The sequence below is a fragment of the Castor canadensis genome, chromosome 3 (genome assembly GCF_047511655.1).
Source record: "Castor canadensis chromosome 3, mCasCan1.hap1v2, whole genome shotgun sequence".
Classification (NCBI taxonomy): domain Eukaryota; kingdom Metazoa; phylum Chordata; class Mammalia; order Rodentia; family Castoridae; genus Castor; species Castor canadensis.
The window spans coordinates 198,920,652-198,948,114 of NC_133388.1; the positions used below are offsets into that span (position 1 = coordinate 198,920,652).

The window sequence follows — 27,463 nt, forward strand, 5'->3', positions numbered from 1 at the left end:
AACTCAGGATCTTGTACTTTCTAGGCAGGCGTTCTACCTTTCGAGCCTCAGCCCTTTTTGCTTTAGTTATTTTTCAGATAGGGTCTTATGACTGTCCCTGGACTGCAAGTAAACTACCTATGCCTCCGGGCATAGCTGGGATTACAGAGTGCACTGCTATACCCAGCCAGGATCTTTTTTAAAGTAGGAGGATCTCTCTCTTGAGTGTCCCACCTTTGGTGAACCTGGGTGGTCTGACATCCCAGAAGCTCCAGATTCCCTTTTGTCCAGGATGAAGTACTATTGTCCACCAGCCACTGCAGTTGAAGTTGTCTCAGATGTGACTCAGACAGCACTGCTTATGATTCAGGTGCTTCCTGACTCTCAGAGTCTCTGCTCTGGTGTGAGCTGGTACCTATATGTCTGCTGGTACCTACTGGGGGCCCTATGACAGGTGTGTCAGCTCCTACCCCAGCCTCCACAAGTGGGAACTTGGAGGGGCTCACGCAGTTGGAGAATATGCTTTTCTTTCTCTCTCACCCTGTTGGCACAGGTGTGCCCTGTCCTGGGTGGTTCCACCTGCTGGTTTGGAAAATAACCTCCCAGCCTTGGAGTTGGTAGGGGAAAGGCAGACTAGGTACCAGACCCCCACAACGTCTGTCTTCTCATTGTCCTCCTTCAGCAAGAAGCTAAAGCCCATGAGGAGGCTGAAGACAAAATCACACCTGGCCTACAAGGAACAAGGGCATGAGCATGCCTGCTGCCTTGCTGTGAAGTCACCTTGAGCGTAAACAACGGTGAATTAACAAGGTTGTTCCTTTTGCGCTCTTTCTATAGCAACTCTAATTTCCTTTCAGTTAGGAGGATGCCCTGGCCTGACTTGGGGGGATATTACATTCAGATAGGAAGACCACATGCACATTGCAAACACTGCTTCCCTTGGAACCATCACTGCAGATATTTTTGGAACACCTCCAGGATGCTCCTCATGCATTGTTTTATTTGTATTTACAACCGCTTCTGACTCAGGTGCTGTTATTAAGCCCATTTGAGAAAAAAAGGAGATGGAAGAAGGGAGAAATGAAGCAGCTTCGCACAGGGTATGTAGTGGTTCAGGGGCGGTGCTAGGCTCCAAATGCAGTAGCTTGATCCTGGGCCTGTCCCGCCCTTCACAGAGCCTCCTATGGTTCTTTTAGTTCAGGTGCCCAAGACTGGGAAGAAATTTTGTACAGGGATCCCAAGGATCTCAAAATCTACTTTCACTGGAAATTCAAGCTGGTGAGTAGCAGGAGTGTGGAGACTGACAGGCACAAAGGAAGCTGTACCAGAGCCGGTTGGTGAGATGGTGCCACTGGCACCTGTTTCCTACATTGATCTGCTGCGGTCGGTCCTGCTGTGCCTCTCGACAGTTGTTCCCCCCATTTCAGATGTACAGCAAGGAGCTGACATTCTCGTGCTCCCATCCAGGCACCCCAGGACACCTCCGGCCCACTTCCAGTGCATTCAGAAGCTATTTGGCCCACGGAGCAGAGTGGGCTTTGGGTGTGAACTGCACTGCTGGGTATGGGAACTATGTTGCCCCCTGCCCTGTGTTTCTCAGCCCACAGTGGAGCTAGTGTCATTCTCACAGTGACTGGGTGAGGATGCAGCTGGGAGTTGGTGCTTGGAGTTCCCAGCCTATCATGGGGACCTTGGTTCATTAACCGCCTGGGATTCAGCTCATCACGGTCAAGGCAGGACAGTAATCCCTGAGACCGCTGTGCTGAGATGGAGCAAGGCACCTCAGCCTGGCTCTCCCCAGTCACAGCTCATCTCTTTGGCTAGAATACAAACAGTTGCCCCCAGAGGACCGGAAGGTTCGTCATGACACCTGGACTTGGGGGTCAGAGCTAGGAGAACAACTGGTCCCTTGTGTTTGCTGGGTTGTTCTTTCCCTGCTGTGTATGGCTTTAACCTGAGGATAGGCGGCATATCAGCATTGAACAGAGAACCAAACGGCCAAGACAAACTCTCTTTCCCTTTGTAAGCTGGACCATGTGGGAGAAATCCCCACTGCCCCTCTTTTCTCTCAACCCTGTCTGGGGCCTGCCTGATGGTGGCAGCATAGGTGCCCTTGTGGCCCCTAAGATCCCCGAGAGCACTCAGCTTTGGGGACAGAGGAGCTGGGTGCACAGTGTGTGCACAGTGTGTGCACAGGGCCCTGACATTTTCCTTTTTTTTTTTTTCCTTTGGGCTGCTTTGCCCCGAGCAAGGCTCTGGCTGTGTGGAATTGCCTGACAACACAGGGAACTAGAATATGGAGAAAATCCCTGGTATTCTAACTGGAGGGCCAGGAAAGGGTCTGTGGGTACTAGAGTGTGTGTCCCATGGTGTCCTGAGCTGCACGAGGGTCCTTCTGCTCTGCACACAGACCATCCAAAGCTTGGGCTTGCTCCTGGACTGAGAGATGCCTGTGGGGGATGTCACACTCAACAGGGCAAAAGCTTAGAAACAGAACTGGCACTGAGACCACTGCCACAGAAGGTGGGCACCACTTGTGATCCACAGGGACCAGAAACACAGTTGGCATTCGCAGGGGGCTTTTAACAGGGCCAGTGCACACTAGAAGATCAAGGAAAATACACAGAATCCTCAACCAAAAATAATGCAACGGTCCAAGCCTCAAGGGAAAAGACAATCTACAAATGTCAATGCTGTGATGGCCAGGTGCGGGATTAGCAGGGAAACTGAGGTCGTGACTCTCACTGTGCTCCAGGTGGTAAAAGAGAACACTCTAGAAATGAATGGAAGGCATTCAAACAGTGAAATAGAAAACGTTAAAAAAAAAAAAAAGCCCACATGGAAATGTTACAAGTAAAAACTGATGGATGTGAAATAAAAAATTCCCTGCACATCTCAACAATAAAATGGAGGTCATTGCTGATAGATACAGAAAACCTGAAACAAATTATGAAAAGTTAGTGACATAGCCCAAGTGCAGAGCCGTTAGCATGGGAAAAGAGCCCTAGTGCCACACACGGTCCCACTGTCGCACTAGTGCACACGCGTGCTCACACACAACCCATATACAGGTCATCAAATAGTACCAGAGCAGGAGGACCAACGGGGGGGGGGCTCCGATAAACTCAGAGGGCAGAGGGACTGTCCATGAAATAAAAATGGTATCCGTACAGAGGCTTAGAGAGAAAGAACCACATCTGGAGATGATGACCAATCATAAAAGAATATAAACTGTACTAATCAAATAATGGAACAATGACAATAATACCATCAAAAAGTCTCAGGAGGTGACACAGGAACATCCATTCAGGCCTCAGACAGAGAGAGAAACAACAGCCCAGTCTCTGCATCCACCGTGGCTCTCTGTATCAGCTGCACGTACGTCAGGTTCTCGTGGGTGTTGGGGTCGAAGAAGCCCTTGGTGTCGTCGCTGGGGTCGGCCAGGACGCGGTTCATCTCCTCGTCGAAGTAGCCACGCTGGTAGGCCACGTCCACGGGCACACGGTGACTGTGTACTGGATCGATGATGCCGCCCGTGGCGATCTGGGCCTCCAGCAGGCGGATGCCGTGGTCCCTGACGAGCAGGTCCCTCTGCATGGCCTGGAAGAGGGAGATCTGCTCCCCGGAGTAGGGGTCCGTGTAGCCGGTGACGGCACGCTCGGCCGACAGCAGCTTCTCCCGGATCTCGCCCCCCACCACGCCCGCGGCCACGGCCTCTTCCACGGACAGCCTGCGGTTGTTCACGGGGTCGATGACAAATCCGGTGGCGGCCTGCGCCTCCAGGAGCACCAGGGCCGTGCCGGGCCGCAGCACGCCCTTCCACATCGCCTGGTAGATGCTCATTTTCTCCTGGCGGCCGGGCTGTCCCCGGACAGGCACCAGGACGCCCGCGATGCAGCCGGTGCCCTCCAGGTAGCGCTTGACCGAGTCCATCTCTGTCACCTCCTGCAGGGTCTTGGTGCCCTGGGCCAGGTCCCGCAGGGTCTCGGGGCCCAGGATGCCGGATTTGCCCAGCTCGGACACGGACACCTGGCGCCTCAGTCCCCGGAAGGACACCTTGCTGAGCCGCTCCTCGGTCTCCTCGATGATCTGGAGCAGGATGGTGACGAGGTCGGGCAGCCTCAGTGTGCCGGCTGCGTGCTGGGCCAGGAGCTCGTTTCTGCGGGTCTCGCTCAGGTAGGACGAGAAGAGGACGTCCCACACGGACACCGGCTGGCCCTGGAACTGACCCGACTGCACCTCCATGGCGGCGGCACGCAGCACCTGCTCCTGCTCGCGGCCAGCAGCCTCCGCCTGAGTCTCTCCTGCAGAGGACCCTGAGCCGCGGCTGGCCTCGTGCCCGGGTGGCGAAGTCGGCTCGCGCTGGCCAGTCGTGGCAGCACCACTGGGCTCTGGCCGGGCCTCTTGGGCCTCCTCAGCCTCCTCGATGATGCTGGTCAGCTTGCGGGTCAGCGCTGGCAGGGGCAGGGTCCCCGAGCTGAACTGGGCCAGCAGCTCCTCCCGGGCAGCCCCACCGACATAGCTAGACACCAGCACATCCCACACGGGCACCGCACGTCCCCGGAGGGGGCCCACCCTGACCTCCATGGTGGCCACGCTCAGGATGTCCTGAGAGTCTGCACGTGGGCTCCCTTCCCGGGCCCGGGCCAACAGCGAGGTGAGGGTGGTGATCACGTCCTGCACGGTCAGAGCGCCCTCCTGGTACCGGCGCAGCAGGTCCTGGCGCAGGCTCTCGGGCACCTCGCGGTAGAAGAGCAGATCCCAGACAGAGACGCTCTGGCCCTGGAACGCAGCTGAGCCCAGCGTGACCTGGGTTTCCCGCAGGGTGCCACGCAGCTCCTTGCTCAGCTGGTGCACCGGGGAGTCCTTGCCGGCCAGCTGCAACACGTACAGCCCGGTGTCCGGGTCACGCACACAACGGCGGAGCAGCTGCACGTACGTCAGGTTCTCGTGGGTGTTGGGGTCGAAGAAGCCCTTGGTGTCGTCGCTGGGGTCGGCCAGGACGCGGTTCATCTCCTCGTCGAAGTAGCCACGCTGGTAGGCCACGTCCACGGGCACACGGTGACTGTGTACTGGATCGATGATGCCGCCCGTGGCGATCTGGGCCTCCAGCAGGCGGATGCCGTGGTCCCTGACGAGCAGGTCCCTCTGCATGGCCTGGAAGAGGGAGATCTGCTCCCCGGAGTAGGGGTCCGTGTAGCCGGTGACGGCACGCTCGGCCGACAGCAGCTTCTCCCGGATCTCGCCCCCCACCACGCCCGCGGCCACGGCCTCTTCCACGGACAGCCTGCGGTTGTTCACGGGGTCGATGACAAATCCGGTGGCGGCCTGCGCCTCCAGGAGCACCAGGGCCGTGCCGGGCCGCAGCACGCCCTTCCACATCGCCTGGTAGATGCTCATTTTCTCCTGGCGGCCGGGCTGTCCCCGGACAGGCACCAGGACGCCCGCGATGCAGCCGGTGCCCTCCAGGTAGCGCTTGACCGAGTCCATCTCTGTCACCTCCTGCAGGGTCTTGGTGCCCTGGGCCAGGTCCCGCAGGGTCTCGGGGCCCAGGATGCCGGATTTGCCCAGCTCGGACACGGACACCTGGCGCCTCAGTCCCCGGAAGGACACCTTGCTGAGCCGCTCCTCGGTCTCCTCGATGATCTGGAGCAGGATGGTGACGAGGTCGGGCAGCCTCAGTGTGCCGGCTGCGTGCTGGGCCAGGAGCTCGTTTCTGCGGGTCTCGCTCAGGTAGGACGAGAAGAGGACGTCCCACACGGACACCGGCTGGCCCTGGAACTGACCCGACTGCACCTCCATGGCGGCGGCACGCAGCACCTGCTCCTGCTCGCGGCCAGCAGCCTCCGCCTGAGTCTCTCCTGCAGAGGACCCTGAGCCGCGGCTGGCCTCGTGCCCGGGTGGCGAAGTCGGCTCGCGCTGGCCAGTCGTGGCAGCACCACTGGGCTCTGGCCGGGCCTCTTGGGCCTCCTCAGCCTCCTCGATGATGCTGGTCAGCTTGCGGGTCAGCGCTGGCAGGGGCAGGGTCCCCGAGCTGAACTGGGCCAGCAGCTCCTCCCGGGCAGCCCCACCGACATAGCTAGACACCAGCACATCCCACACGGGCACCGCACGTCCCCGGAGGGGGCCCACCCTGACCTCCATGGTGGCCACGCTCAGGATGTCCTGAGAGTCTGCACGTGGGCTCCCTTCCCGGGCCCGGGCCAACAGCGAGGTGAGGGTGGTGATCACGTCCTGCACGGTCAGAGCGCCCTCCTGGTACCGGCGCAGCAGGTCCTGGCGCAGGCTCTCGGGCACCTCGCGGTAGAAGAGCAGATCCCAGACAGAGACGCTCTGGCCCTGGAACGCAGCTGAGCCCAGCGTGACCTGGGTTTCCCGCAGGGTGCCACGCAGCTCCTTGCTCAGCTGGTGCACCGGGGAGTCCTTGCCGGCCAGCTGCAACACGTACAGCCCGGTGTCCGGGTCACGCACACAACGGCGGAGCAGCTGCACGTACGTCAGGTTCTCGTGGGTGTTGGGGTCGAAGAAGCCCTTGGTGTCGTCGCTGGGGTCGGCCAGGACGCGGTTCATCTCCTCGTCGAAGTAGCCACGCTGGTAGGCCACGTCCACGGGCACACGGTGACTGTGTACTGGATCGATGATGCCGCCCGTGGCGATCTGGGCCTCCAGCAGGCGGATGCCGTGGTCCCTGACGAGCAGGTCCCTCTGCATGGCCTGGAAGAGGGAGATCTGCTCCCCGGAGTAGGGGTCCGTGTAGCCGGTGACGGCACGCTCGGCCGACAGCAGCTTCTCCCGGATCTCGCCCCCCACCACGCCCGCGGCCACGGCCTCTTCCACGGACAGCCTGCGGTTGTTCACGGGGTCGATGACAAATCCGGTGGCGGCCTGCGCCTCCAGGAGCACCAGGGCCGTGCCGGGCCGCAGCACGCCCTTCCACATCGCCTGGTAGATGCTCATTTTCTCCTGGCGGCCGGGCTGTCCCCGGACAGGCACCAGGACGCCCGCGATGCAGCCGGTGCCCTCCAGGTAGCGCTTGACCGAGTCCATCTCTGTCACCTCCTGCAGGGTCTTGGTGCCCTGGGCCAGGTCCCGCAGGGTCTCGGGGCCCAGGATGCCGGATTTGCCCAGCTCGGACACGGACACCTGGCGCCTCAGTCCCCGGAAGGACACCTTGCTGAGCCGCTCCTCGGTCTCCTCGATGATCTGGAGCAGGATGGTGACGAGGTCGGGCAGCCTCAGTGTGCCGGCTGCGTGCTGGGCCAGGAGCTCGTTTCTGCGGGTCTCGCTCAGGTAGGACGAGAAGAGGACGTCCCACACGGACACCGGCTGGCCCTGGAACTGACCCGACTGCACCTCCATGGCGGCGGCACGCAGCACCTGCTCCTGCTCGCGGCCAGCAGCCTCCGCCTGAGTCTCTCCTGCAGAGGACCCTGAGCCGCGGCTGGCCTCGTGCCCGGGTGGCGAAGTCGGCTCGCGCTGGCCAGTCGTGGCAGCACCACTGGGCTCTGGCCGGGCCTCTTGGGCCTCCTCAGCCTCCTCGATGATGCTGGTCAGCTTGCGGGTCAGCGCTGGCAGGGGCAGGGTCCCCGAGCTGAACTGGGCCAGCAGCTCCTCCCGGGCAGCCCCACCGACATAGCTAGACACCAGCACATCCCACACGGGCACCGCACGTCCCCGGAGGGGGCCCACCCTGACCTCCATGGTGGCCACGCTCAGGATGTCCTGAGAGTCTGCACGTGGGCTCCCTTCCCGGGCCCGGGCCAACAGCGAGGTGAGGGTGGTGATCACGTCCTGCACGGTCAGAGCGCCCTCCTGGTACCGGCGCAGCAGGTCCTGGCGCAGGCTCTCGGGCACCTCGCGGTAGAAGAGCAGATCCCAGACAGAGACGCTCTGGCCCTGGAACGCAGCTGAGCCCAGCGTGACCTGGGTTTCCCGCAGGGTGCCACGCAGCTCCTTGCTCAGCTGGTGCACCGGGGAGTCCTTGCCGGCCAGCTGCAACACGTACAGCCCGGTGTCCGGGTCACGCACACAACGGCGGAGCAGCTGCACGTACGTCAGGTTCTCGTGGGTGTTGGGGTCGAAGAAGCCCTTGGTGTCGTCGCTGGGGTCGGCCAGGACGCGGTTCATCTCCTCGTCGAAGTAGCCACGCTGGTAGGCCACGTCCACGGGCACACGGTGACTGTGTACTGGATCGATGATGCCGCCCGTGGCGATCTGGGCCTCCAGCAGGCGGATGCCGTGGTCCCTGACGAGCAGGTCCCTCTGCATGGCCTGGAAGAGGGAGATCTGCTCCCCGGAGTAGGGGTCCGTGTAGCCGGTGACGGCACGCTCGGCCGACAGCAGCTTCTCCCGGATCTCGCCCCCCACCACGCCCGCGGCCACGGCCTCTTCCACGGACAGCCTGCGGTTGTTCACGGGGTCGATGACAAATCCGGTGGCGGCCTGCGCCTCCAGGAGCACCAGGGCCGTGCCGGGCCGCAGCACGCCCTTCCACATCGCCTGGTAGATGCTCATTTTCTCCTGGCGGCCGGGCTGTCCCCGGACAGGCACCAGGACGCCCGCGATGCAGCCGGTGCCCTCCAGGTATCTTTTCACGTCTTCATTTCCTTCTATGTTTTCCACTGTGGTCCTGCCCTCCTCTAAGTCTGTGAAAGTCTCTCTTGTGATGATGGCTGATTTGAGGAGTTCGGTGGCTGCGACTTGTGTTCTGATACCTCTGAACCACAGCTGCTTTCCCCTCTTTTCCTTGTCTGCAATCATTTGTAGGATTACTTGTACCACCTTCTCCAGTGCTCGTACAGTGTCTTCTTTGTACATCCTAACTAATTCCAGCTTCTTGTCCTCTGTCACGTACTCTGAGTTCAATAGCTGCCACACAGATAGCCTCTGGCCTGTGTACCTACCAACGTTTATTTCTACCTCCTCTGCTTCAAGGGCCTTTTTTGTTGTTTCATCAACATACTCTGCTTCCTTGAGGTCCTTGACCACTGGAAACAAAGCCCAGCCAGACTTCTCCTCCCGCTGGCACCTGTCCTGCAGCTGCCGGTATGTGACCTTCTCCTGTGTGTTGGGATCCATGAACCTTTTCTTCATGTGCTTCTGATCGGCAATGAGCCCAAACATGTCCTCCTGTAGATAGCCACGCCTGTAGGCAGTTGCTAGTGGGACCCTGTGGTGGTGCAGTGGGTCAATGATGCCCCCAGTGGCTAACTGCACTTCCAACAGCCTCAGCGCCTCCTCTTGTTTGACTAACTTCTTTTTCATGGCCTGGAATAAAGGGATTGTCTCCCCTGTGTCTGGGTCTTTGTAGCCCTTTGCAGCTTTCTCAGCATTCACAAGCCTCTCCTGCAACTCTTGGGCCACCAAGCCTTGCACCACAGCCTCGTCCACAGGCAGCCTCTGGTGGGTGTGGGGCTCCATTAGGAACCCAGTGGCTGCCTGGGCCTCTAGCAGCTGAGCTGCAAAGCCTGCAGGGATGAGTTGTTCCCTGCTGGCCTCTTCAAAGCTCATGACCTCTTGGGTGAGGGGTACAGTCACCCCAGCAATGCAGCCACTGCCTTCCAGGTAGATGTTCACATGGTCCAGCTGGCCGAGTGCCTGGCATGCGTCCTCTTGGCTGTGAAGGGCATCCACGGTCTTCTTATCAAGGATTCCAGAGTTGAATAGTTCTGCAGCAGTCACATCCCCATGGATGGCTGCCACCTTGATGACTTGGTTTTGCTTTTCCATTTCTTCAACTGTGGTGGTGATGACCTCCAACAGTTTCTCCAGGTCTATGTTCTGGGCTCTGTACTGCCGAACGAGCTCTCTCCTCCTTCCGTCCGTAAAGTACTGAGAAGACAGCAGTTCCCAGACAGATACCATCTGACCCGCAAACCTCCCCACGTGCATTTTCACAGTCCTGGATCGCAGAGCTTGCCTCATGGCCTCATCAATGTATGTGTAGGTTTGTCCTTTCTTTACAATTTCTAACATGTACAGGCCCGTCTCGGGGTCCTCCACGCAGCGCTCCAGCAGCTGCAGGTACGTCAGGTTCTCGTGGGTGTTGGGGTCGAAGAAGCCCTTGGTGTCGTCGCTGGGGTCGGCCAGGATGCGGTTCATCTCCTCGTCGAAGTAGCCACGCTGGTAGGCCACGTCCACGGGCACACGGTGACTGTGTACTGGGTCGATGATGCCACCCGTGGCGATCTGGGCCTCCAGCAGGCGGATGCCGTGGTCCCTGACGAGCAGGTCCCTCTGCATGGCCTGGAAGAGGGAGATCTGCTCCCCGGAGTAGGGGTCCGTGTAGCCGGTGACGGCACGCTCGGCCGACAGCAGCTTCATGTAGGTTTCCTTGCCAAACATCCCTTCCTTGAATGCCTGCTCCACAGTCAGCTTCCGGTTCTCCACAGGGTCAATGATGAAGCCGGTGGCTGCCTGTGCCTCCAGCAGCACCAGGGCCGTGCCGGGCCGTAGGATGTGCCTTCTCAGGGCCTCTGGGATGCTCATCTTCTCCCTTGTGTCCTGGATGAGGACCCCGGCAATGAAGTTGTCACCTTCCAGGGCCCGCCTCACACTTTCCATCTCTGTCACCTCCTGCACTGTCCTTTTCCCCCGATTCAGCTCATCCAGCGTCTGCTTGTTGATCAGCTGGGACCTGAACAGGTCCCCAGCTGACACCTGCTTCCGCAGTCCTCTGAAGGTGGCCTGGGGGGCCTCCTTCTCTGCAGCTTCCACTAGGGCAATGACCACACTGACCACCTGCTGCAGGGCTGTGGCGCGCCCAGAGCGACAGAGCGCTGCCAGCTCCCGTCGCTTCTCTGTACCAACATACTCAGAACGTAGCAAGTCCCAGAGCGACACGCTGTGCCCTTGGAACCTCCCCATGCTGACGGGTACCTTCATGGCCCTCAGGGCCACTGCGGTATGGTCATCTACTTCAAGCACAGCATCTTGAGGGAGCGGCAGCAGCCACAGGCCAGTGTCAGCGTCTAGCACGCAGAGTTCCCTGAGTTGTTGGTATGTCACCTTGTTCCGGGAATTGGGGTCAAAGAAGAATTTGTTGTTCTCCTTGGTGGCAGTCAACACCTGGCTTGTCTGCTCATCCAGGAGGCCGAGTCTGCACGCTGTTGCCTGGGGCAGGTGAACCCCATGGACGGGATCCACCACACCTCCTGTGGCCAGCTGTGCCTGCAGGAGGGGGAAGCCCTCATTCTGAGGCATGAGACCCTTTTCCATGGCCTGCCACAGACAGAGGGAGCCCCCTGAGTAGGGGTCTGTGTACCCAGTCACGGCCTTCTCAGCCTGCCTAAGTTGATCACTCAGTTCTCTGCCTACCAGGCCAGACTTCACTGCATCCTCCACTGACAGTCTCTGGTTGGTCAGTGGGTTGACAAGGGAGCCAGATGCCACCTGGGCCTCTAATAGCCTCTGGCCCAGACCTGTGGGCAGGAGGCCATCCTTCATGGCCTGGGCAATGCTGACTTTAGTCCCTGAGGGCTGCAGCAGCACGCCGGCCACACAGCCCGTACCCCAGAGGCAGGCCTTCACCGTGGGCTGCTCAACCACCTCAGCTGGTGACTGTGTGCCCTGAGCCAGTGCTTCCAATGTGTCTTGGGTGATGATGCCAGCATCCCGCAGCCAGGCAGCAGGGACCTCCCCCCGAGGGCCTGGCACCATGATGCGGGCTTGGGCCAAGAGCTGTGCCCTCTGCACCCAGCAGCACACAGTGTCCTGTAACTGTGGCACTGAGGTCTTCCCCACCTGCACCTCCTCCAGGAGGCCCCTGCGCTGCTCCTCAGTGAAGTGGCAGGAGGTGAGCAAGTCCCAAAGGGTCATGCCATCCTCAGTCCCCGGCGTATCCCGTAGGGTCTGCTGAATCTCTGCATCAGTGGGGACTGAAGGGGCACCTTCAGGCAGGGGCAGGAGGTGAAGGCCAGAGGCCTTGTCCCGAGGACACTGCTGCAGAAGCTGGGCATAGCTGGTGCGCCCTTGGCCATCCGGTGTAGGAAAGGTCTCAGGGGATCTGGACAAGGCCACCTCCATCTCCTGGTCTATGCAGCCACGCTGAACAGCCACAGGCATGGGAAGGTGGTGGCGGCCTGTGGGATCAATGACCCCTCCCGTGGATACCTGGGCCTCTAGAAGGCGGGTGGCTTGTTCCACGGGGACCAAGCCCTTCTTCATGGCCCTGAATAGAGACACTCTCTTTCCAGAGAAGGGGTCTCTGAAACCAGTGACGGCATCCTCAGCCCTTCTCAGCCTGAGGTACACCTCTGGCCCCACCACTCCCCTGCGCACAGCCTCATCCACTGACAGGCTCTCTAGATTGCAGGGGTCCTTGATGGCCCCAATGGCTGCCTGGGCCTCCAGCAGGGCCAGGGCTACACTGGGTGCCAGCAGCTTCTGCTTCATGGCCTGGTAGAGGCTGAGTGTTTTGTTGGAGGGCTGCAGCAACACACCGCCCACCACACCGGAGCCCTGCAGGTACCTTCGGACACTGTCCATGTGGAGGAGGGAATCTGGGCTGACTGCCCCTACAAGCACCTGGTCCAGGAGCTCCTGGTTGATGATTTGGGCCTCCAGGAGCTGGTAGACAGTGACCCGGCCCTGCAGCACGGGCAGTGTGATGTCTGCCCACCTCCTCGACTCCTTCTCCAGCAGCTGAGCGACCCTCTCCAGGGTGACCGCACGCTGCTGATAACGGCGGAGCAGCTGCCTCCGCCAATTCTCACTGAAGTATTCTGAGTTGATCAACTCCCATGCAGAAACCCTCTGTCCCCGGAACCGGCCATACCGCACAGGTAGCAGCAGGTTCCGGAAGGTCTGCCGGATGGCACCATCCACCAGCTGGGGCCGAGGGCTGCTGAGTGGAAGGAGGTACAGGCCCGTCTCGGGGTCACGCACACAGCGTTCCATCAGTTGCAGGTAGGTCAGGTTCTCGTGGGTGTTGGGGTCGAAGAAGCCCTTGGTGTCATCAGAGGGGTCCAAAAGGATCAAGTTCAGCATCTGGTCAAAGTAGCCACGCTGGTAGGCCACGTCCACGGGCACACGGTGACTGTGTACTGGATCGATGATGCCGCCCGTGGCGATCTGGGCCTCCAGCAGGCGGATGCCGTGGTCCCTGACGAGCAGGTCCCTCTGCATGGCCTGGAAGAGGGAGATCTGCTCCCCGGAGTAGGGGTCCTTGTAGCCGGTGACGGCTCGTTCAGCTGACAGCAGCTTCATATACACATCAGGCCCGATGACGCCAGCTCGCAGTGCCTCCTCCACGGAGTGTCTCTTGTTTTCTTTTGGGTCAATGATGAAACCCGTGGCAGCCTGGGCCTCAAGCAGGATGAGGGCGGTGCCGGGCCTGAGAAGCCCTCTTTTGCGGGCCTCATAGATGTTGAGGCGCTCCTGGGAATCCGGCAGCAGTAGGCCTGCAATGCAGCCTGTCCCCTGCAGGTACCTCTGCACGGAGTCCAGGCTGCCCACGTCCTGGACTGAGGTCTGCCCACGTTCCAATTGCTCATACAGCTCCTGGTCGATGATTTCAGCTTTCAGCAGCTCTCCTGGTGTCACTGTGTCTCTTAGCCCAACAAAGGTGACCTTGGCAGTGGCTGCAGCCTGCTCAATAATGGCTTTCAGCTCAGCTCCCAGGTCCTCCACTGATAGGGCCCTTTCCTGGTACCGCTGGGCCAGCATTGCCCTCTGCTTCACAGGCACTGCCTCGGAGAAAAGCAGCTCCCAGAGGGACACGGGATGGCCCTGGAACCTCCCCACAGAGATGGAGGTCACGGCTGTGCTCAGGGCCTGCCGAGTGTGGTGCTCAATGAATACCGGTCCCTGGGGCTCCTCTCCACCAGGTGCCCCTGAGAGGGGCAGGAAGGCGAGCCCTGTCTCGGGGTCAGTGACAGAGCGGGCCAGCAGCTGCTCGTAGTGCAGATCGTCATGCGTGCTGGGGTCTGAGAAGCCTGCAGCCTGTGAGACATGCTGCTGCGTCTCTTCATCCAGGCAGCCAAAGCACAGGGCAGCCTCTAGGGGCAGCCGGAACCTGCGGGCTGGGCAAACCAGCCCACCTGTGGCCAACTGGGCATCCAGGAGGCGCAGAGCCAATGGCTGGTCTACCAGCTCTTTCTTCATGGCCTGAAAGAGGGAGATCCGGGAATTGCTGAAGGGGTCGTGGTACCCAGTCACTGCCTGCTCTGCCACCATCAACTGCTCATAGAGCTCGGGGCCAACCAGGCCGGCCCTGACTGCCTCTTCCACCCATAGCCGTTGGCCTGTGGCTGGGTCCACCAGGGTGTGGGTGGCAGCCTGAGCCTCCAGGAGCTGGAGCGCAGTACCCCTCGGGAGCAAGTGTTCAGTGGTAGCCTGGTAGAAGCTCTTCTTGTGGCCTTCAGGTAGTAGGACAACCCCCGCCAAACTGCCAATGCCCTCCAGATAGCGTTGCACCTCAGGGCGCGTGCTCACATCTGACACCACCAGCGTGCCCTCCTGCAGGCCCCGGACAACCCCCTCCTCCAGGACCCCTGCCTCCAGCAGCTCAGCTGCACTGGCTGCCCCACCCAGGGTGTGGAAGGTGGTCTTGAGAGGCAGCAGAGCCAGCCCCGAGCTGGGGGCCTGCACGCACCTGCCCAGCAGTGTGTGGTATGGCAGCCGCTGCAGGGTGTTGGGGTCAAGAAAACCCGAGGAAACCACACTGGGCTCCGGCTCTGCCAGGCCAAGCCAGGTCTCCTGGTCCAGGAGGCCCTGCTGGCAGGCTAGCTCAGGGGCCACTCGCACACCCTGGACAGGGTCCATCAGGCCTCCAGTGGCCAGCTGGGCCTCCAGCCAGTTCCACCCCAGGGTCCTGTCTACAACTTCCTTCCTGATGGCTTGGAAGAGGGACAGTTTCCCGTCCCCATAGGGGTCAGGATAGCCAGTGACTGCACGTTCAGCGGCCAGTAGCTTCTCCTTCAGTTCCAGCCCCACCAGGCCCTGCCTCAGGGCCTCAGACACGGGGAGCAGCTGGCCCTGGGTGGGGTCCACAATGCCCCCAGTGGCTGCCTGGGCCTCCAGCAAAGCCAGCCCGAGCCCAGTGGGCAGGAGGCCCTGCTTCATGGCAGTGTAGACACTCTGGATCTGCCCTGAGGTCTCCACATAAATCCCAGCAATACTCCTGGCTGTGGTGGGAGGAGCTGCCTCTGCCTGGGGCCTGGGTGGGGTGCCAACTCCTAGCTCAGCCCTCATACTTTTAGGGACAGTGGACTGTTCAGTGCCGTTGGTGACCAAGGCATCAAGAGGAGGAGAGGTTTGACCATTCATCGCACACTGCCGGTTGTGTAGAACTTGCTCGAGGTCTACCTGTGTCCTGTAGGGGACAGAAAGGCTCAGTCAGAGACCCTGAGTCACTGGGTAGGTGGGGAAGACATGATAAGGAGTTAGACTTAGACCCTTCCGAGTCAGCTGAGCTCTGGATCCACCTCCAGAAGCCTGGGTTTGTGTCCCTGACCAGCTACGTCTGCTCATGGTAGAGGAGGACCTGGATGCAGCCTTTTGGGGGTGCAGGCACCTGCCATTGGGGGGCCCTCCCCTGCCCTGCAGGGTCCCTGAGGTGATGAAGACTGGCCAGCAAGCTCAGAAGAGGCAAGGTGTAGGGAGACACTAGAACCCAGGGCTGGCTAGTGGCCACCTCTTAGGATTCAAAGGCTCTGTTTTTCCTGTGGATCATTCACTGGCCTTCATTCCAGCCCCACAGGGTCCTAGGGCAGGGGATCTGGGGCCTTCCTGGGTACCCCTCTGCCTCAGCCTGCTGGAGGGTGAGGCCTGCCATGGCCCATCTGCCCCCCCACCCCCGCCCCAGGGTGCTGGTTCCACATCCCTGCCTGTCCCTGGTCATTTGGCTGTAGGCCCCAATGTTCCACTGGCTACCTTTGCCCAGACCTGTCCCATTCTGAGCTGGGTTGAATTGATTGCCCAAAAAGATAGTTCAAAGTCCTAACATGCAGAACCTGTGAATATGGCCTTATCTGGAAACAGGATCTTGGTGGATGTAATTAAGGTGAGATCATACTGGAGCAGTGCTGGCCACAATCCAGTAAACCTGGTGTCCTTGACAGATGAGACACACAGAAGATGGCCATGTGACAGCTTGGAGCCATCAGGAGCTGGAAGAGGCAGGAAGGGTCCTTCCTAGGTAGAGGGAGTGCAGCCCTGCAACACCTTGACCTTGGACTCCACCTCTGTTGTTGTAAACCCCACCCTGCACTTGCCCCACCTGGCCAGAACAGCCCAACGCTGCTGGAACTTTCCCTCTGCTCAGAAGCCCATCCAGGCCTCCCATTGCCTCCCTTCACATAGGATCTGAGAGAGGCGCTTGCCCTCCCCACCTCTACATACAGCTCCACCGCTAAAGTCAACAAAAACACTTTGAACTTGACAGTTGTAGACATGGGAACGCCTGCCCTGTGGCAGCATTCTGTTGGGCCCCGCTGTACCCAGTGAATCAGAGCACTCCTGGGCCTTCCAACACCTGCAGCTTGTGCCAGCCTGCTCTGCAGGCTGTGTCCTCCTGGACAGAGGCCACCTGGCATTCCCGGGCACCTTACACCTGCTCATGTCCTGGTCCTGGAAGGCTCTGGGTCCTCCCCCACATCGGGTCCTCAGGGGCACAGCTGCCCGCTGGCTGTTCACCAGTCCGCCTCACGCCTACCTGAACCCTCACTGCTCTGCCTCAGTGCCTCACGGCCAGCCTTCCTGCTCCTGTCACCCAGGCCTCCATACCATGTGGTGTGGGACTCCTCTCTGACCATCCTCAGTCACCCTTGAGGCCTCTCGCCAACAGCCATGCCATGTGTGGAGTGTGCAGGTCAGGTGAATGGGGGGCAGTGGGATGGCTGGTGGCATGACCAAGGCAGGTTCAGACCCTACCCTGCGTGTGATAAGCCAGGGCTTTCTGTGTCACACCACCTGGTGGTGGACAGACGCTATCCTAACGGATGGCTGTGGGAAGACTATCCCTTTAGGAATTGTTCCACTTCAGGGAGTCCCCTCTGGACAGCCAGCAAAAGACTCAGCCCCTTGACACAACTTGGTGGTGACTCTGAGGGCCTTCCATCACAGTTTCCAAATACCCTAAGGACCACTATTGAGACCAAGTCCCCACTTGTCACCTTGGTGAAATCCTGGCTTCCCTTCCCTTCCACAGACTGGTCCTGGTCCTTCCTGGCATCCTACCATTGATGTGCCGCTCAGAATCTCAGACACTGGATTAGGCAGACACCTGGGTGGCCAGCAGGGTCCACCACATCCCGCTGGTGAAGCAGGCAGAGCCCAGGCTGGAGGAAGCAGTGCTGTTGCTTGGCTCTTCCAAGGCTGGTGGGCTTAGGATGCAGTATAGGGCAGTGGAGAAGTTGAAAAGGAGGACAGTGGAATGGGGGGCTGTTGCTAAGCAACCAAGCTTTGGAGAAAGACTGGGAGTGACCAGCTGGACAGCTATGTGGCTCTTATATCCACAGGGCAGGGCAGGCGCAGGCAGCTCCTTTGTGAGAAAGTCCAAAACCAGAAGGATGGGCCTCAACATGGCCAGGTCCCTTTGCCCAGCATAAGGCCCAGGTGAGGTGTCTGGGTCAATGTGCCCCAAATTTTGAGTCCCCAGGTTCCCCTAAAGTCCTTGTACCTGAAGAATTGTCCCTTCTTGGGACTGCTTCTCCTCTTGTAAAATCCACTGCCTCCTGTCCCTCACATCCCAGCCCCAGGGACTGCAAAGAGGTCAGTGACCCAACTCAGGGTGCTTCAGGTTACAGGACCCCTGAGCACATGACAGCACCAGAAGCTGCTGGCCCAATAGGGTGTTAGGGCAATTACAGAAGACACATCTAGGGCACCAGCTCCCAGGCTGGGCACCATCCCCAGGAGTTGTGACTTCTGATCTGGAACATGGCTTTACCACAGTGTCCAGTCCCAGGAGGGCCACACAGGCCCAGGAACCAAGGCCTGGGAGTAGCAGCCTACCTACCATCCCTGTACCCACTGGAAGATTGGGCTCCAGGGTCCCTAGAGGAAGAACCACCTGAGAGGCAGGCCTGACCACCAGGGGGATTCGTGTGTAGGGCTGATGGCCATGCATCTGTCAGCAAATGGAACATGAAGCTACCCTGGCTGGAGACAGGACCCTCTGGTCATGCCCCAGTGAGCTCCAGCCAGCAGACATGCAGAGGTCAAGGGTTCTGTTCTGGATGGCCCAGGAGAGGCAGTGGGTGGCCAGTATGAACCGACACCCAATACGATAAAGGGTCTGGTCCATCCCACAAACCCTGTGCACTTCCTCAGGAAGGGGCACAGTGGCATCCTGAAGCATTGCCCATCCCTGCCTGCTTTTAGGGACCAAGATGACAGCATGGCAGGCCAGCGTCTCCCTCTTCCTCCTTCCTTCCACAGAGGCATCCTAAGACTATTCCCTAATGACCATCTCAAACTGCTTCCCAAACCCGCCTGGGCATCCTTGTTGCCCACCTGCACAGCAATGCCTTCCCAGGCCTGTGAGCCCAAAGGAACCGTTCATGGCACTGTCCACCCAGGCCGGGTCCCCTGACATCTGGCCCTGATGAGGGCAGGAAGCAGGATGAGAGGGAATTGGAGCCACGGCGAGGGCAGCCAGGTGGGCTTAGCCTTGTATGGTCCTTGACCTGGACATGGGCAGCCAGCCCAGGCAGGCTGTGTGCTGTGGAGAAGGGCAACGCCTGGCGAGAAACCAGTGAGAGCCAACATGAGCTCAAGTTCCCCAAACAAAGAGGAGATTCAGGGAGGGAAGCTGCTGACGGGCAGCCAGAGAGCAGGGAATTTGGGGCAGGGGTGGGGCCTTGGGCAACTGTGAATTCTGGTGTTTGAGATGTGGCCTGTGACTGGCAGTGCCACTCCCTGTTGGTTTGTGGGTGACCTTGGGCCTGATGTGAGTCTCCCTGGGCCCTGCCTCTTCCTAGGCTCCCACCAGGAAAGTATGGGAGTGGACATGGGGTGTCTGCGGTGTGTGCCCAAGGAGGCAGCCAGAAGGAGGGGTCTGAATGTGGGAGAGAGACAGACTGGGGTTCTCAAGGTGTGTTCCTAGCAGGCTCCATCAGGGAGTGGAAAGGCAGCTGGGGAGGGGCAGGAGACCGAGGCAAAGCCAAGGGAAGACAAAGGATCCCCAGAGAGGGAGCCACCAGCATAAGTGAGCTTGTGAAGAGCTGGTGGCCTTTGTGGCTGGGGAAGGAAGGTGGAGCAAATTCCCCTGGCAAAGGTGGCTGAGGGAAAGGAGGTCCCTCCTGCTTTCCTGGAGCCCCAGCAACAAGGGGCAGGAGGGCCATTCCTGAGGAGTGTGGGCCACCATCTGTCACCACACTGAAGGGTAGCACTCCTCCCCACCCCCGACTCCAGCCTGGGACAAGGGTGGGTGCAAGGGCCAGCTGTTGGTTGCCCTGAGCCAAGTCATAACAGAACCAGAGGGCCAGGCAGACTCAGCCCACACAGGAAGGCAGAGCCTGGCCTCTGCCCCAATGTGGGCAGCTAGTGGAAGGACACCACCCACTTGTGCCCTGTCCAGACAGACAGAAATCAATGGCCCTGATACAAGGCTGGCATGTTAGCCAGATGGGAGCAGGGAACAAGGGCCCCTCCTCCTGCCTCTGCCTCCCAAGGGTCATGAGATGACCAGGAGTGGTTGTCCCTGTGACCACTCACCCTGGACAATGGGTAGCTTGTCCCTGGGTCAGCCCCACCTCCCTCACCCCAGCAGGCTATGAGGAGTCTCTGGCCTCTTAATTTGTCAGCCTGATTGCCTCTGCCATAGGTGCCTGGGCCAGCTCTGCAGACATGTCCTTCCTGAAAGGTGGGGACAGGGAGGAACCTCACCTGCAGGGCGGTGAGAGGGACACACTCGTCCTGCTGGGGACCACTGGACTGGGGAGACTCCTGGGCAGGGCGGGGAAGGGTCTCAGCCTCCCTCTCAAGTCTGGAGGCTGAGGGGCCCCCACCCTGGGCCCAGAGCTCAGACTGCCAACAACCAGAAACCAATCTTGCTAGATCCCAGAACTTCTGGGCACTGAAGTGCACTGCCCTGGTTCCTCCACCTAGGGGGCTCTGGCCTCCTGCTCCTGCAGGTGTTTAGGTTTCCTTCCTCCCCACCTGCCCCCAGGTCCCACCTGCCCTCACGATGCCAGCGCTGGGTCCTCAGTCCTGCTGCTTGCTCTCTTGCGCAGAACCTGGACCTCCCTCCTTTAAATCCCGCCACCTGCCCTACATAGGGGAAGTGGGCGGGAGGTGTGGCCAGCAGGTGCTGGAACTCTGAGTGGTGTTCACCCTGCCTGTGAGCACCCTAGTTGAGGAGGAGCCCGATGAGCAGCAGGGACCCTCCCCTCCTCCCTCCCCACTGGAGTCACACTGAAAGAATGTGGAGGGTGGGGAAAGAGGGAGGGAGGGAGCAACCTTCGCCCAGCCAGCCACAGAGGCTTTTGAATGAAGTTTGCAAGGGAAACGCAGACCCATCAGGTTTTAGTTTCCCAAACTCAACTTTATTATGGAGACTGAGAGCAGGCCAAGAGGCCCGGTGTCTGTGTTGGCTAGGTCCTGCTCAGTTCCTTAGAGTGCTGTCTTGTGTCTGCCGGGTGTGGGATCTCACAGGCTCTCCTCCGTGGGCCCCTCCAGGGCCTTGACCTTGTAAGAGCTGGGGTCTCTGTGTACCTGGGTGGATGGCAGCCCTGTCTGAGAGGGATGGCCATGTCTCTCCCCATAGTCCAGTCCCTCCACCTGGGCTCAGAGAACTCCTCTGTCTACCCAGGAGTAACCACTTCACCTCTCTGAATTCCTTCCCAACACTCACCTTTCGGGGCAGGGGTCTGCTGGAGGCGATGTGGATGGAGGCCCAGAGCCTCAGGGTGATGACCTCAGGGGCTGGCCTACTGGGAGCCCCTGCCCAGCACAGGAACCTCTCGTGGATCTTTTGGCTGGTCCTCCCCTTTGCTGCCCAGAGATTCCCAGGGAACAGGGCCAAGATGGGTGCCCTTCTCCCCCGGGGCAGGGCCCAAGGCACTTCCTGCTCTTCCTCCCCCAGGCCCTGAGGGCTAGCCATGCTCCCTCCTTCCCCACCAAGCCCCCATCCCTGGTCATCACCTCTGCCTGGGTCATTCTTGACCAGAAACTCATCCAACGCCACCCAGCCACCTCCAACACGCACCATCAGGGACCCGTAGCCTGCACACCACAGGAAGAGGTCAGGCTTCCCTCCCATGGAGGGGATTAGGGACAACTCCAGAGGTTCTGCCTCATTCCCACCACCAGGCCCATACTCACACTTGCTCACCGAGGCTCCTTGGACCTTGGGCCTGCCTCTGGACACTTGTGTCCACGTTCCTTCCACGTCCCCTGCTCTGGCCATGTTATATGGCTGCTGCTGGTTATTGGTAGTGAACTTGGGGATGGCCCCACATTTCCTCCAGGGGCAGCCAGGCCAGACTTGTCCATCCCTTCCCTGCTCACCAGCTGCCAGGATGCTGGCTGTAAGGCTCTGTTGGGAAGGGTGGCAATGCTGACTGTGGCCTGGAACGTGGAGTGCACTCCCACCCCCAAGCCACTTATTTCTATGGCCAAGGCAATGTAGTTAGTGTCACCTCCAGGCCACAAAAGCCAGATGCATGCTTGCCCCTTGCTGAGCAGAACCTCTCTTGTATGTTCAGGGGACGGGCAGTGTGCCCATCAGTCCTCACCTGCTCTGGGTAGCCCTGCTCCAGCTGCACGCATTGGTCCTTGTCCTCCTGGCTCCTCTCTCTGGGCTCTGACTTCATCCAGCTCCTGCTTCCCAAGGTGGTCTCTGCCCATTGTGGCCTCCAGCTCATCTCTTCTGGGGACTGCCCCAAGAGGCAAGCCTGAGCTCTGCTCCCTAGGTCCCTGGGCCGCCCCTGGTCAGGGCCCCTCAATGCCAGCGCCTCTCCTGGGGCTCCAATCCAGTGTTTCATCCCAGCAGCCCCCAGGACCCCAGGCAGCTCCTCCAGCACCCAGCTCTGGGCCTGCACAACCTATGCAGCAGGGAGGGGTGTCAGGAAATTGAGAAGGGATGGACCCCCATACTTGATACTGTGCACTGCTCCACCTGCCACCCTTGGAGCCCCACAGGCCACTTGGCTCCTGCTCTGGATCAGAAGTGTTCTCAGAGCACATAGCCCAAGGACTGGGACCCCAGGGAACCCTAGAGTACTGTCACCATGCTGACCCTGTGCTGGTCCACAAAGTCACTGTGCAGGCCTTTGGCTAGAGCCCTGTTGGAGCGTGTGAAGAGCTCCTCCATCAGGTGGCCCACAGGCATCAGCATTGCCTCCAGAGTGTGCAGTCTAGAGAAGAGATGTGGCAGGCATAGGCAGGATGGAGGGCCAATGGGAGCGGGGCGGGGATGGCCAAGAGGTAGGCTGACCTGTCCTTGGCAGCCTGGCAGTCCAGCAGCTCCATCAGCAAGCCCAGGTAGCAGGTACCCTCACAGGTGACCCCTCCTCTCAGGGCTAGGCCCCTCCACGGCCAAGAGACCACCAGGGTCTGTTTTCCCCATGGAAACTCCTGCCAACAGAGAAGCCTGGTATCTAGCCTGCCCTCCAGGTGGGGAGGGCTGAAGTGGGAGCTGGACCTTGTTTCCTCTACGCCCCCCACATCCCAAATCTTAGTCCTCACTACTTCTACCATATACCTCACACTGTACCCAGGTAACACAGCCTGGCCAGTCCGTCCTGCCCCTGGTCTCAGGGTTAAGGTGAGGAAGGCCAGGGTTTGAGTTGTGTCCCCAGGATTCCTATGTTGAAGTCTAACCCTTAGTGTCCTCAGAAGGTGACTTGACTTAGAAGGACATTGCAGATGTAATTGGGTAAGGATGAGGTCACAGTGGAGCGAGGGCCACCAGTATGCCTGGTGTCCTTAAAAGGAGGGACATTTGGATGCAGACATGCACAGGGGGCACAGGAAGAAGGTTGTCAACAAACCAAGGACAGAGGTGGCCCCGGAAGGAGCCAGCCCTGTCAACTGACTCGTGCAAGTCAGTGTGTTGCTGTGGTCTGGGCCTCCCAGTTGATGAGAGCTGGTTGTAACAGCCCAGGAAAACAATACAGCCCTAAGCATGAGAACTAAACCTGGGAGAGGGAAAAAGTTAGAATTTCAGACACAGTACAGTACACAACTTGTACTTCAGAGGTACATTTCTTTCTATCTTGCTCTAAATATATTTTTTTCCATCTGCTACATAAATGGGAACCATTTGTGGCAATGCTAGGACCTTAATTAGGAACTCTATTTGCCAGCAAAGGGGGAAAGGTAAGCCCAGATACCTCAGCCCTCTGTCCCACTCCATACAGCCTAAAGGCTGGGCAGTGCTGTCCCAAGAGGAGATGTCCTTGCCTGGCAGATAGGTCCTACCCAGACTTCTACCCCTGACCCCACTGGGACAGCAGAATGGCTGTGTCTTGAGGGACTTGAGGCCATCAGAAGCACGGGAGCCAAGTTAAGAAGTTGCCAGAAGTCCCTCCAGCCAGCCCTGCAGTCCCTACTTCCCTCCCCACTGCCATGTCCTCGCCATTTCCTAAGAATCCTTCCTGCCAGCCCCAGTATCCCTGTTAACCTACCTCCGTGGGGTTGCCTCTCCTCCCAAGGGTTTCTGGGGTGACGCCCTTCCTTCCCCTAGCCTTCCCAGGCACCTGCAAGGCAGGGATCTGGCTGCCCGCAGGCTGCAGCCCCTCCTCAAGAGCTGTGCGCTCTGCCAGGCCACACCAGATCCATTCTGCTGGTCCCCATGCAGACGGCTCCCACACAGCCTTCAGTTTACTGTCCTGCTCCTGAGCCTCAGACCAGTGCCCACCCAGGGACTCCATCTCTGCCCGTAGCACAGCTGGGGAGAGACACAACCACTTGAGAATTCAGCCTTGGCACGACACAGCCCTCACCCTCACCCCACCTGGCCCTGGCTTCCTGTGCACCTGGGCCTGAGCCCACCTCTCGGGCCTCACTGTGCACTGTGTCTGCCACAGGGCCTTGAGAACCCCAGGATACCTGGTGAGAGGCACTGTTCACAGATGGACATTGTGGGAACTGCTGCCTGGCCAGGGGCTTCTGCCCTCTGTGCTAGCTGCTCAAGTCGCTCTGCCAGGTGGGTCAGCTGGATACTCAGCTAGGGGAGGAAACCAACATTGTCCCAGGCAGCTCTGGCTGAGGACAGAAAGCCCTCAGGGATTACTCCCGGCCACCCCTGCTGCCTGGGGCAGAGGATTGCAACTTCTTTACAGGGCATGGGGCAGTGTGAGGGCTTCTCCCCGGGGAAGGCCAAGGGACCACAAACACCTGCATCTGGTCCTTGAGCCCTGGATGCTTTGAGGGTGGTCCTTCCAGGTCAAGATGGGTCTCCAGGCTTGCTGGGGGTGAGGGCTCAGCAGACTCTGTCCCCACAGCATGCAGCAGCTTCCACTGGGCACGGGCAACACCGGATATGGTCAGCCTCACACGCTCCTGGAGCTGCTCCAGCTGCTGTATCACCAGCTGAGCTTGGTCCTCTGCAGTCCGCGCCCCAGGGAAGAGGCCAAGGGCAAAGACATGGCATTGGAGGGGAACTGGGGGCCTGAGAGATGTCCCTGAGAAATGGCACAGGTGTCTGCACCAGGAGACCTGGTGTACGAGGGGGTAAGGGTAGGCTTTGCAATGGCTCCCCAAATGTAAGCATGGTGGATGTCTTGGCAGGGCTAACTGGCCAGCTGAGTGACCAGGCTGAGGTCCACTCACCCGTGAGCAGCTCAGCCAGCCTCTGGCCAGTCTCCAGAGCCCTGTCCAGGTCCTTGACGTGTGCCGCAGCCGCCTCGCACACATGCTGCAGATACACGCGGCTGAGCCTGCGCCAGCCCGCTGGCCCCCGCCCCAGGCCTAGACTGTACCTGCAGGCGCTGTGCGGCCCCCTCCCGGCCCTCGGGCCCCGGCTGGTCCTGCCACAGCTCAGCCAGGAGCTTCTCACCCGGGCTCAACTGGGCTAGGAGAGTGTCACAGGCTGTTTCAAAACTCTGTGCTGCTGGGACAAGTCGCTCCAGAAGCCCCCACCTGGGGACCAAGAGGGGGGGCTGGCAGTGTCCTTCTGCCCTGGCACCTCCCTCTCCCAGTCCGAGACCTCACCTGGCCTCTGCCCGCTGCACCAGGCAGTGCCATTGTGTGTGCAGCTCTGCTGGGCTCCCTGCCTCCTGAAGCCTTGGTTCCACCTGTGGTGCTCGCTCCCTCAGCAGGCGCTGGAGCAGCTGCCGGGGGTGCAAGGTCAAGAGCTCGAATAGGGTTCTGGTGGCCCTGCCCCATCCTCCCACTACTGCCCCTCTGGTGGTCACTGACCAAAGGAACATTGACAGGAATCTGCATTCAGTCCCTGCCCCACCCCCAGGGGTGGAATCCACTGTGGTCAGGCACCGGGCAGGCATAAATTTTGTGCCAGTAGCTTAACCAGAGACAAGATGCCCCCACCTAGTCCTGCCTCTCATGTCCTGTACCTCCTGTTCCCGCAGCTGGGCGGCAGCCACAGTAGCATCAGCGGCCAGGGGCCCCTGGGAGGCCTGCAGCTCCTCCATGCCATCTAGCCAGCTGCGCAGGGTGTCCAACGGTGCTGGGGACACCTGCAAGAGAGACACAGTCAGCCTGCCCGGCCTCCCCCAACCTCTGGGGCCGTCCTGCCACACCTGGGCTGGCTGCCCTTCTTGACAGCAGAACCCCACCTCCATAGCCTCTGTCACCACTGTCTCTGTCACCACTGTCTCTGTCACCTCTGTCACCTGGATGGCACGGGGACCCCACCAGGCCCAGATGATCCTTGGTGGGAGGGGGCCCCGGGGCGCTGAAGGCGGGGAGGGGACCCTTTGGGACCTGGCCCGGGCCCCTGAGTGGCTCTTCTTCTCCCCCAGGCAGCCCAGCCTCGAAGCCCGGTTTCCCATGGTAAACACCGCACAGGCTGCAGGGTGGCCAGGACACTGACAGCAGCCCTACAGAGGCAGGACAACAACACACATTAGGACCAGGGAGCCACAGGCCTGTCTGGCATCCCACACCCTTGTGCACAGGCTGGTACTGGGGACCCCTAGGACTTACCACCTGGGGTCTCTGCTCCTGGTCCTGTCCTGGGCAGCTGGAGTAGGCCTGGGGGGCTGGAGGGACCCTGGCACCCACCTTTGCCCACTTCCCTGTACCTGGTCTTCCCTCCAGCCACTGCTCAGCCAGCCCTAACTGTGGGTCCAGCCAGTCTGGCCTCAGCACTTTCCTTTCCTTCTTAGACGTTTCCTGGGAAACCTGTGCCTGTCCTCAGCCATGCGGGTGGGGGAGGGCTAAGGAAGGGGCTTGGGTTGGAGCTTCTCACCCCTCCCCCTCAGTTCCCTATACAGTGGGGGACTAAAGTGGACTGTATACGTTTCAGAGAGCTCACTCCCCTCCCAGGCCCTGTCCAGGCCACCCACACTGCAATGGGCTGAGTTCCCCATCTGGGTAGGAAGCCAGGGAGGAGGGGGATGCTGGTGATGGGAGCCAGGCCTGCGCTAGGGATAGCTGGGGGTCAGAGGAAGTGGTGTCACTACACACACTCCTAGGAACAGGGGTTGGGGAGCCACAGGTGAGTTTTGCCCAGCCATGCAGCCTCCAGGAATCCCTGAGCTACACCCCCTCCCACACACATGGTCTTCAACACCTCTCCACCTTCCTCCAGTTGCTCCACACTTGGGGCTTGGACACCTCCCACCCACGGCTTCCTGGTACCCCAGCCTGGTCAGCTCTTGCTTCCAGGAACCACAGACCTGGCCACACCTTCCCCCGCCCAGGCCTGGAATGAACCACCATTTTCTAGCCTGGAAACCCCCTCCTCCAAGGCAGGCCTGCTGGACAAGGGAGCTAGGTGACTCCACAGGATGATCAGGGTCCCTGTATGGTGTGTTTTGTGGGCCATGGGTGCCAGCGTGGACCCATCCACCCCCCCTTCTACTCATCCATCATTCACTGCACTTGACAGTGACAAGCAAAGAACTCTCCCCGGCCCACTGCCATGCCAGCCCCAGGCCCTCCCAGCAGCCATTCCTGTCTAGGTAAGGGAGGGGCTGGGCAGCCTGAGGTGTGGAACTGTCCCTTGCTGCTGACAGTGAGTCCCTGGGGCCTGAAGCCAGCGCCACCCTCCCCACGCAACCCCCAGCATGTGATCCCCCAGACCCAGCCCCGCCCGGACTTTGTGATGGTTTATGCTGCTGTTGCCCTGGGAACTTTGCATTGGAAAATGTGGGCGAGGTGGGCAGGCAGACAGGCTAGGGCAGGCTGCAGACGCTGTGGGTGGAGGGGTGGTGGACGCCTCTCCCAGGAGGGCTTGTCTGTCCCACACCCTAGGATGGTCCACCCCGTCCTGCCTGCTCCTTGTTCTCAGCCCCCACCCCAGCTCAGGGAGCCTCAGTGGGCTGAAAGGGTGTGTTCCTCTCAGGCCTGCCCAATCCCAGCACACTGACTTCGTCCCCTTGTGCCCACCCAGCTGTCAGGATGTCCTTGA

The 27,463-nt window shown here is 60.0% G+C and overlaps 2 protein-coding genes across 7 annotated transcripts; both read right to left on the minus strand.

Moving 5' to 3' along the window:
* Positions 1–3,193: 3,193 nt before the first annotated feature.
* Eppk1 (epiplakin 1) lies at positions 3,194–20,243 on the minus strand. Its single transcript, XM_020170413.2, has 2 exons — positions 20,100–20,243; positions 3,194–15,292 (listed from the first exon to the last, which is right to left on the minus strand). Exon 2 carries the CDS (start codon positions 15,244–15,246, stop codon positions 3,286–3,288), a length of 11,961 nt encoding a protein of 3,986 aa, XP_020026002.2. The 5' UTR covers positions 15,247–15,292; positions 20,100–20,243; the 3' UTR covers positions 3,194–3,285.
* Positions 20,244–20,461: 218 nt separating this feature from the next.
* LOC109690835 (uncharacterized) lies at positions 20,462–26,912 on the minus strand. Of its 6 annotated transcripts, none has more exons than XM_074069387.1 (16): positions 26,035–26,912; positions 25,722–25,928; positions 25,443–25,565; positions 25,081–25,199; positions 24,849–25,008; positions 24,700–24,784; positions 24,265–24,473; positions 23,977–24,094; positions 23,553–23,815; positions 22,361–22,500; positions 22,163–22,280; positions 21,660–21,968; positions 21,247–21,460; positions 21,067–21,147; positions 20,777–20,916; positions 20,462–20,658 (listed from the first exon to the last, which is right to left on the minus strand). In XM_074069387.1, the coding sequence occupies exons 2-16, from the start codon at positions 25,878–25,880 to the stop codon at positions 20,572–20,574; spliced, it is 2,325 nt and encodes a 774-aa protein (XP_073925488.1). In that variant the 5' UTR covers positions 25,881–25,928; positions 26,035–26,912; the 3' UTR covers positions 20,462–20,571. The 6 variants fall into 6 exon arrangements, with proteins under 6 accessions (XP_073925488.1, XP_073925489.1, XP_073925490.1 ...); XM_074069388.1 differs by having other exon boundaries at positions 23,625–23,815; positions 25,665–25,928; XM_074069389.1 differs by having other exon boundaries at positions 20,462–20,637; positions 20,777–20,865; positions 25,665–25,928.
* Between the last annotated feature and the right edge of the window lie 551 nt (positions 26,913–27,463).